The sequence below is a fragment of the Sebastes fasciatus genome, chromosome 6 (genome assembly GCF_043250625.1).
Source record: "Sebastes fasciatus isolate fSebFas1 chromosome 6, fSebFas1.pri, whole genome shotgun sequence".
NCBI lineage: Eukaryota > Metazoa > Chordata > Actinopteri > Perciformes > Sebastidae > Sebastes > Sebastes fasciatus.
Window position 1 is genome coordinate 37,624,786 of NC_133800.1, and position 10,381 is coordinate 37,635,166.

The 10,381-nt window shown below is 42.6% G+C and overlaps 1 protein-coding gene across 1 annotated transcript in view; it reads left to right on the forward strand.

Annotated features, from left to right (window-relative positions):
* Positions 1–10,144, forward strand: part of c5 (complement component 5) — a 43,740-nt gene extending 33,596 nt beyond the window's left edge. The window contains exon 23 of the mRNA XM_074639824.1: positions 9,996–10,144. Coding sequence (XP_074495925.1) covers positions 9,996–10,144 — 149 coding nt within the window. The remainder of the gene's footprint in view (positions 1–9,995) is intronic.
* The last annotated feature ends 237 nt before the right edge of the window (positions 10,145–10,381 follow it).

Consider the following 10,381-nt stretch of genomic DNA (forward strand, 5'->3'; position numbering starts at 1 on the left):
GGAGAGGAGGAGGAGGAGGAAGAGGTGGTGGGAATGAGCCCAAATGTGTCTCTAATATTGTTCCCCTCTAACGTGATTAACCTCGTTAGTATTCATTCTAATAATCCTCCTTTAAAAAGCGTTTCAATAATCATCAGCTGCTCTGAGGTCAGAATCAAACGCTCCCTCCTCTTCCTCCTGTTCCTCCTCCTCCTCCTCATCCTCCTCTTCTCCCTCCTCCTCCTCCTCTTCCTCACCACTCTTCATCATCATCATGGAGTTTACTCGTTTACTCGACGTGTTATTTATCACATTTATATTTAGAGTTTATATGTTGTATTAAAACCTGAAGGTGTTAAATGTTGTTTTAAACCAACACATTCATGTTGATTTAAATCTTTTATTGAGGGTTTATTAATAATAATAATAATAAAAATAGTCATAATAATAATATGTTTATATGTTACACAGAGTTTATCCAAAAATATTAAAATAAAGACAGAAAACCTGCTGTGTCATTTATTTGATAGATTATAGGAACTATTTAAACATGTTTTCATCACTGATCCATCCTGATGAATAACTGATCAAAACAGGAAATATATCAACCAGATGTTCTGTTAAGCAGATGTCACTACAGCTTCTTACTGTTGATGCACAGAGCAGCCGTCTGGTTTTCCGAGGTCTGGGTTGGTGCTTCATCAACTTTCCTAGTTTGAAACCCGACTTCAGGGGGCCGTTCTAGTTGAGATCTCCAACTAGGAACTCCGAACTTCCCAGTTCAAATGCAACGTACCACAAATCTTGAGTTTCCGACTTGAATGACCTTTCCATTGCACTTTTCCGTGATCCAGCAACCTTCTGTATAAAGTACCCTGATCATCCGTCAATCTTCCGCATAAAGTACCCAGCTCATCCGTCAATCTTCCGCATAAAGTACCCAGCTCATCCGTCAATCTTCCGCATAAAGTACCCTGATCATCCGTCAATCTTCCGCATAAAGTACCCAGATCATCCGTCAATCTTCCACATAAAGTACCCTGATCATCCGTCAATCTTCAGTATAAAGTACCCGGATCATCTGCCGATCTTCCGTAAAAAGTACCCTGATCATCCAGCAATCTTCAGCATAAAGTACCCGGATCATCTGGCAAAACCCGGATCATCTGTCAATCTCCCACATAAAGTACCCAGATCATCTGGCGATACCCGGATCATCTGTCAATCTCCCGCATAAAGTACCCGGATCATCTGGCGATACCCGGATCATCTGTCAATCTTCCGCATAAAGTACCCGGATCATCTGACGATCTTCCGTATAAAGTACCCTGATCATCTGACGATCTTCTGCATAAAGTACCCGAATCATCTGTCAATCTTCCGCATAAAGTACCCGGATCATCTGACGATCTTCCGTATAAAGTACCCTGATCATCCGTCAATCTTCTGCATAAAGTACCCGAATCATCTGACTTTCTTCCGTATAAAGTACCCTGATCATCCATCGATGTTCTGTGTAAAGTACCCGGATCATCCGTCAATCTTCCGCATAAAGTACCCTGATCATCTCACGATCAACTGTATAAAGTACCCGGATCATCTGCCGAGCTTCCGTATAAAGTACCCTGATCATCTGACGATCTTCCGTATAAAGTACCTGGATTTTATTTATTTATTTATTTAAAAAGGATCCCCATTAGCTGATACCAATGGCACCAGCTAGTCTTCCTGGGGTCCGAGTATAAAGTACCTGGATCATCTGACGATCTTCCGTATAAAGTACCCGGATCATCTGACGATCTTCCGTATAAAGTACCCTGATCATCTGACGATCTTCCGTATAAAGTACCCTGATCATCCATCAATCTTCTGTATAAAGTACCCTGATCATCTGACGATCTTTCGTATAAAGTACCCGGATCATCCGTCAATCTTCCGCATAAAGTACCCAGATCATCCATCAATCTTCTGTATAAAGTACCCTGATCATCTGACGATCTTTCGTATAAAGTACCCGGATCATCCGTCAATCTTCCGTATAAAGTACCCGGATCATCTGACGATCTTCCGTATAAAGTACCCTGATCATCCATCAATCTTCCGTATAAAGTACCCGGATCATCCGGCAATCTTCTGCATAAAGTACCCTGATTATCTGCCGATCTTCCGCATAAAGTACCCGGATCATCGGCCGATCTTCCGTAAAAAGTACTCGGATCATCCAGCAATCTTCCGCATAAAGTACCCGGATCATCTGCCGATCTTCCGTAAAAAGTACCCGGATCATCCAGCAATCTTCAGCATAAAGTACCCGAATCATCTGACTTTCTTCCGTATAAAGTACCCTGATCATCCATCGATGTTCCGTGTAAAGTACCCGGATCATCCGTCAATCTTCCGCATAAAGTACCCTGATCATCTCACGATCAACTGTATAAAGTACCCGGATCATCTGCCGAGCTTCCGTATAAAGTACCCTGATCATCCATCGGTCTTCCGTATAAAGTACCCTGATCGTCCATCGGTCTTCCGTATAAAGTACCCTGATCATCTGCCGAGCTTCCGTATAAAGTACCCTGATCATCTGCCGATCTTCCGCATAAAGTACCCTGATCATCTGCTGATCTTCCATATAAAGTACTCGGATCATCCGTCAATCTTTTGTATAAAGTACCCGGATCATCTGACGATCTTCCGTATAAAGTACCCGGATCATCCGTCAATCTTTTGTATGAAGTACCCTGATCATCTGCTGATCTTCCGCACAAAGTACCCGGATCATCTGCCGATCTTCCGCATAAAGTACCCTGATCATTTGCCGAGCTTCCGTATAAAGTACCCTGATCATCTGCCGATCTTCCGCATAAAGTACCCGGATCATCTGCTGATCTTCCGCACAAAGTACTCGGATCATCCATCGATCTTCCGTATAAAGTACCCGGATCATCTGCCGAGCTTCCGTATAAAGTACCCTGATCATCCGCTGATCTTCTGCATCCTTTGGGTCCATATAGCACCTGCAGGGAAAGACAAGTGAAGGATAAAGAAATAAAAGGCCTCAGCTGTGAGTCTGACAGCAGTAATAATAATGTTGTTGTTGTCGTGGTGGTGTTCTGGTAATAATAATGTTGTCGTGGTGTTCATGTTCTGGTATCAGATCTCTATTTGTGGAGCAGATGGAGACATGATGAGAGTTTTCTCAGCAGGAGGTAAAGACTTGACTTTAATATCTCTCTCAGGAGATGATGGTCGTTGCTTCTGTGTGAAATCAGGCTGTTTGTATTCAGTCTGACAGCCATCAGATAAACATGACTCCTCTTCATCCCCTCCTCCTCCTCCTCCTCCTCTGTCTCCGTCCTCCATCACTCTCTCGTTCTAACCAACATTATACCGTCTATACTAGTAGTACACTGAGATTAATACGTATTACTACTCATTCACATTATAACAAACTATATTTATTCATGTAGCGGTCTTTAGTTGGAAAAATCTAACTCAAATCAAATCAAATGATCTGATGCATCATGGGTAATGTGGTTCACAGAGGCAAAAGAGTCCATTGTCGCTGCCTCTCTTGTTCTGGTAAAAAAAACTCAGCCGACCCAGGTGCATGCTGGTCCTACCTGCCTATATAACTGCGGGTAGCCACAGTTTTACCCAATTCAGAAACAAAAGAAAACAAAATACTAATTACACAAAAAAACTAAATATACAAGAAGTAAACAAATAAATATGAAAAGAAAACACAATCAGAAACCTAAATAAAGTCAACATCTATAATAATAATAATACTTATTATTAGTAAAACAACAACTAAATATTCACAACAAATACACAGCTCCTAAAATACATAAACAATAAATACAAACAAATCTATAAAACAACACCAGTAATAATAGAAGAACAGTAAAGTAAGAATAGATTGTTGTATATACTGTATACTGTATATATGTGTATATATATATATACACCGTATACTATGTACAGGGAGGATAAAGTATAGCAGAGACAGAGGAAGTATTCAGATCCGTCACCTTAGTAAAAGTAGTAATACTGCAATATAAAAACATATCTAAATACTCCGTTACATATAGAAACCACTGGAACTGTCACTGAAGTAAAAGTACACAAGTATTATTGGCAAAATGTACTTAAAGTATCAATGCAGAATAAAGTGTCCCCTGTGAGTGTCGTACTATTATAGTATGTTAATGCATTATTATAATTACTGATGCATTCAGGTGTAAGTAGTATTTTACAGTTGCAACTGATTTGACTATTTACAGTTTATTTATTTAAACAGATGAATATTAATTTATACCAGAGATTCACACCAGAGGGGCGAATTAAAAGTAAAATTAAAAGTAGAAATATTTAAAATAAAATGCTGTTTCAGTGAACTTATGATTTAGTTATTTTCACTCTTTTAAAATTCCATTAGTCTAGTGTTGAAAAAGTTAACAAAAAACGCAATAAATCCTAATATTGAATCAAAAATACTTCAAAATCGCAATACATATTGAATCGGCACCCGAGTATTGTGATGGTGTTGAACCCAGCTGTAGAAATTATAATAATTTTATTTATATAGCACTTTTCAATCTTAAGCACAAAGTGCTTTCCAGATTTAAAGATTTACAGAATAAAAATTAAAAAAAACTGAATCCAATGCAAATTTTATTTGACTGTTTATTTAATTTTTAACTAAGTTTTATTTTATTTATTTTAATATAAATTATATTTTGGGAGAAACCTGAGCACCAGGAGAATCCCCTTAGTGAAATATAATCGATTTAAGTTTTTTTAATGCTCTAAATTACCTCCAAATATATAAAAACAATATTTGGGGGTAATTTAGAGTGTCCAATTAGCCTCATGCATAACTTGGAATTGTGGGAGAAACCTGAGCACCAGGAGAAAACCCTTGCTGAAATATGAAAGATTGAAGTTTTTTTAATACTCTAGATGACGTAGAGACGCAGAGGGTGATGGGGGTGAGGGGGAGGTGGAGGCAGAAAGGTGAGGTAGATGAGGAGGGGTGCGTGCAGCGTTCTGAGCGCGCTCAGTGGACTGAATGAGGAAGAGGAGGCTCTATACATTTAGATGTGTTGTTGTTGTTGTTGTTGTAATGTGTGATGGAGTCAGTCTGCAGGAGGTCCTAATGAGGCGTCTAAAAGCAGCAGACTGCTGTAATACAGAGACACTGATCAGCTGTCTGTCTGTCTGTCTGTCTGTCTGTCTGTCTGTCTGACTGACTGTCTGTCTGTCTGTCTGTCTGTCTGTCTGTTACTGTCTGTCTGTCTGACTGACTGTCTCTCTGTCTGTCTGTCTGTCTGTCTGACTGACTGTCTCTCTGTCTGTCTGTCTGTCTGTCTCTCTGTCTGTCTGTCCGTCTGTCTGTCTGTCTGACTGACTGTCTGTCTGTCTCTCTGTCTGTCTGTCTGTCTGTCTGTCTGTCCGTCTGTCTGTCTGTCTGTCTCTCTGTCTCTCTGTCTCTCTGTCTGTCTGTCTGTCTGTCTGTCTGTCTGTCTGTCCGTCTGTCTGTCTGACTGACTGTCTGTCTGTCTGTCTCTCTGTCTCTGTCTCTCTGTCTCTCTGTCTCTCTGTCTCTCTGTCTGTCTGTCTGTCTGTCTCTCTGTCTGTCTGTCTGTCTGTCTGTCCGTCTGTCTGTCTGTCTCTCTGTCTGTCTGTCTGTCTGTCTGTCTGTCTGTCTGTCTGACTGACTGTCTCTCTGTCTGTCTGTCTGTCTGTCTCTCTGTCTGTCTGTCCGTCTGTCTGTCTGTCTGACTGACTGTCTGTCTGTCTCTCTGTCTGTCTGTCTGTCTGTCTGTCTGTCCGTCTGTCTGTCTGTCTGTCTCTCTGTCTCTCTGTCTCTCTGTCTGTCTGTCTGTCTGTCTGTCTGTCTGTCTGTCCGTCTGTCTGTCTGACTGACTGTCTGTCTGTCTGTCTCTCTGTCTCTGTCTCTCTGTCTCTCTGTCTCTCTGTCTCTCTGTCTGTCTGTCTGTCTGTCTCTCTGTCTGTCTGTCTGTCTGTCTGTCCGTCTGTCTGTCTGTCTCTCTGTCTGTCTGTCTGTCTGTCTGTCTGTCTGTCTGTCTGTCTGTCTGTCTGTCTCTCTGTCTGTCTCTCTGTCTCTCTGTCTGTCTGTCTGTCTGTCTGTCTGTCTGTCTGTCTGTCTGTCTGTCTGTCTGTCTGTCCGTCTGTCTGTCTGACTGACTGTCTGTCTGTCTGTCTCTCTGTCTCTCTGTCTCTCTGTCTGTCTGTCTGTCCGTCTTAAGAGAAATCTTAAAGACGTTTCCAGTTTGGTGATGAAGATTTGGACTCGTCTTCTCAGAGCTCCGACCTCCATCCAACATCTTTAGGATGAACCGGACCACCGACTGAGACCCAGACCAGATGTTGGACCGGTTCAACATCTGGTTTAGAGCCTGAAACCAGCAGCTCATTGATGAACATGTTGTCCTCCGTCCTCGTCCTGTCGTCTTCGTCTCAGAGTGACTCGGTGATGAAGAGCAGCAGCTCAGCGGGGATCACTCAGGGTTACAGAGAAAGAGGAGACAGAGGACACCATTACAGTCTAATGGGCCGTGAACTGAAGGCCCACAGTGAGTGTGTGTGTGTGTGTGTGTGAGTGTGTGTGTGTGTGTGTGTGTGTGTGTGTGTGTGTTGTGTGAGTGTGTGTTGTGTGAGTGTGTGTGTGTTTGTGTGTTGTGTGTGTGTGTGTGTGATCATGTGTATAATTTCAGTATTCTTTCTGCTGAACTGAGTGACACAATGAGGTGAATATAAATGTTCATTTCTGCTGTTCATCGTGTTTCTATGATCCGAACCTCTGAGAGCTGAGGAAATAAAATACAAGATGTGATGAAAGAACTCACTCTGGTACGCCGTAATGAAGTTGTCTGGTCGTCTACCGAGAACGCCGTAACGAAGACGATTGGTCGTCTACCGGGGACGCCGTAACGAAGACGATTGTTCGTCTACCGGGGACGCCGTAACGAAGACGATTGGTCGTCTACCGGGGACGCCGTAACGAAGACGATTGTTCGTCTACCGGGGACGCCGTAACGAAGACGATTGGTCGTCTACCGAGAACGCCGTAACGAAGACGTCTGGTCGTCTACCGGGGACGCCGTAACGAAGACGATTGTTCGTCTACCGGGGACGCCGTAACGAAGACGATTGGTCGTCTACCGAGAACGCCGTAACGAAGACGTCTGGTCGTCTACCGAGAACGCCGTAACGAAGACGATTGGTCGTCTACCGGGGACGCCGTAACGAAGACGATTGTTCGTCTACCGGGGACGCCGTAACGAAGACGATTGGTCGTCTACCGAGAACGCCGTAACGAAGACGTCTGGTCGTCTACCGAGGACGCCGTAACGAAGACGATTGGTCGTCTACCGAGAACGCCGTAACGAAGACGATTGGTCGTCTACCGAGAACGCCGTAACGAAGACGATTGTTCGTCTACCGAGAACGCCGTAACGAAGACGATTGGTCGTCTACCGAGAACGCCGTAACGAAGACGTCTGGTCGTCTACCGAGAACGCCGTAACGAAGACGATTGGTCGTCTACCGGGGACGCCGTAACGAAGACGATTGGTCGTCTACCGAGAACGCCGTAACGAAGACGTCTGGTCGTCTACCGAGAACGCCGTAACGAAGACGATTGGTCGTCTACCGGGGACGCCGTGACGAAGACGTCTGGTCGTCTACCGGGGACGCCGTGACGAAGACGTCTGGTCGTCTACCGGGGACGCCGTAACGAAGATATCTGGTTGTCTACCGGGACGCCGCTCCTCCTCTCCGCCGTCACAACGACGAGCGGCCGTGGAAGCTAACGATAGATAACGATAGATAACGATAGCTAACGATATATAACGATAGCTAACGATAGATAACGATAGCTAACGATAGATAACGATAGATAACGATAGATAACGATAGCTAACGATAGATAACGATAGATAACGATAGATAACGATAGATAACGATAGCTAACGATAGATAACGATAGATAACGATAGCTAACGATAGCTAACGATAGATAACGATAGCTAACGATAGCTAACGATAGCTAACGATAGATAACGATAGATAACGATAGATAACGATAGCTAACGATAGCTAACGATAGATAACGATAGATAACGATAGCTAACGATAGATAACGATAGATAACGATAGATAACGATAGCTAACGATAGATAACGATAGCTAACGATAGATAACGATAGCTAACTTTAGCTAACGATAGATAACGATAGATAACGATAGCTAACGATAGATAACGATAGCTAACGATAGATAACGATAGATAACGATAGATAACGATAGCTAACGATAGATAACGATAGCTAACGATAGCTAACGATAGATAACGATAGATAACGATAGCTAACGATAGATAACGATAGCTAACGATAGATAACGATAGATAACGATAGCTAACGATAGATAACGATAGCTAACGATAGCTAACGATAGATAACGATAGATAACGATAGATAACGATAGCTAACGATAGATAACGATAGATAACGATAGATAACGATAGCTAACGATAGATAACGATAGATAACGATAGCTAACGATAGCTAACGATAGATAACGATAGCTAACGATAGATAACGATAGCTAACGATAGCTAACGATAGATAACGATAGCTAACGATAGATAACGATAGCTAACGATAGATAACGATAGCTAACGATAGATAACGATAGCTAATGGCACTTTTTTATTTTTTTCTGCCTCCAACTCACAGCTTCTTTTTTCTATTAAGTCGCTGTGATGTGAGAGAAAAGCCCCATATGGACCAACACACTGCACCCCATTATTACAACACACAAACATACACACACTCACACACTGACACATACACACACACACTGACACATACACTCACACACTCACACACACACACTCACACACACACACTCTTAATGCCACTTAAGGCTGTTAGTGTTTCCTGTTGACGTCCAACAGCCTCTTCACAAGCCATCATTTTCCACTCTGCAGAGCTCTTTATACACACACTGATAATACACACACACACACACACACGCACGCACGCACGCACACACACACACGCACGCACGCACACGGAGGCAGCAGCAGAGACAAACAGAGATATCTCCATTTAACAGAAATCCTCTTCATTCACTCATTCTCATGTTGATATATATTTATTTATACTATATATACTATATATATAGATACAGTATATATACTATAATTATGATGAGTTATTCTATGTATGTTTTAGATGATTTATGTCTGTGTTTATTGGATGGAGGGGGGGGTTAATGATCATTGGTATAAAACACATCAACATGCTGGAGTTAGCGGAGTTAGCATCAATGCTAACGTAGCTCTGTAGTCCTAGACGTGTAACAACATCAGAAACACTACTAAAGAACACTAGTAGAAGTACATCACAGTACTGTAGAGATGTACATCTGGAGACTATGTACTAGTCAGGAGGATAAACATGAGCTACTGTTGAGTCTTGACTTTAGTAGTATTCTGAATGACTCTAGTAGTTTAACGGTGCTGCAGGTACTCTGACTGAAGTACCAGGATGAGGACTTCAATTTATATTACATTTATCTTTATATAGCGTCAAATCATAACAGAAGTTATCTGGAGATGCTTTATATATAGAGCAGGTGTTAGACCGGACATGTGAGGTCTTCTTCCCCGTGTGGTGACGACGTCAGCAGCAGCAGCAGCAGCAGCAGCAGCAGCAGCAGCAGCTGTCGGCGGCTCGCCGCTCGCTGGACCACGCCGGAGCAGGGTTTCAGACTAATTAACCAGCAGAAGGACCCACCTGACAGGTGTGTGTATGTTGTCTGACAGGTCATCTGATGTCATCTGATGTCATCAGAGGTCATCAGAGGTCACAGTGAGGTCACAGGGTCACTGCAGGTTATCAGTGTTTCAGTGATCCTCCGTGTTACTGTGGTACGAGGTCACATTACACACTGAGGACCCAAGACCCCCAGACCCTCAGACCCTCAAGGTCCAGGACCCCAGACCCCCAGGGTCCAGGACCCCCAGACCCCCAGGCCCCCAGACCCCCAGGCCCCCAGACCCCCAGATCCCCAGGCCCCCAGACCCCCAGGCCCCCAGACCCCCAGACCCCGGGCCCCGGGACCATGAAGGCCCATATATATATAAAATAATAATAATAATAATACTATTACTACTACTACTGATAATAACAATAATAATAAAAATAACAATAATAAAATTATAATTATAAAATAATAATAATAACTAGTATTAATAGTACTACTAATATAACAATAATAACAATAATAATAACTGCTATTACTACTCCTACTAATATAATAATATAATGATAATAATAATAATAATAATAATAATAATAATAAC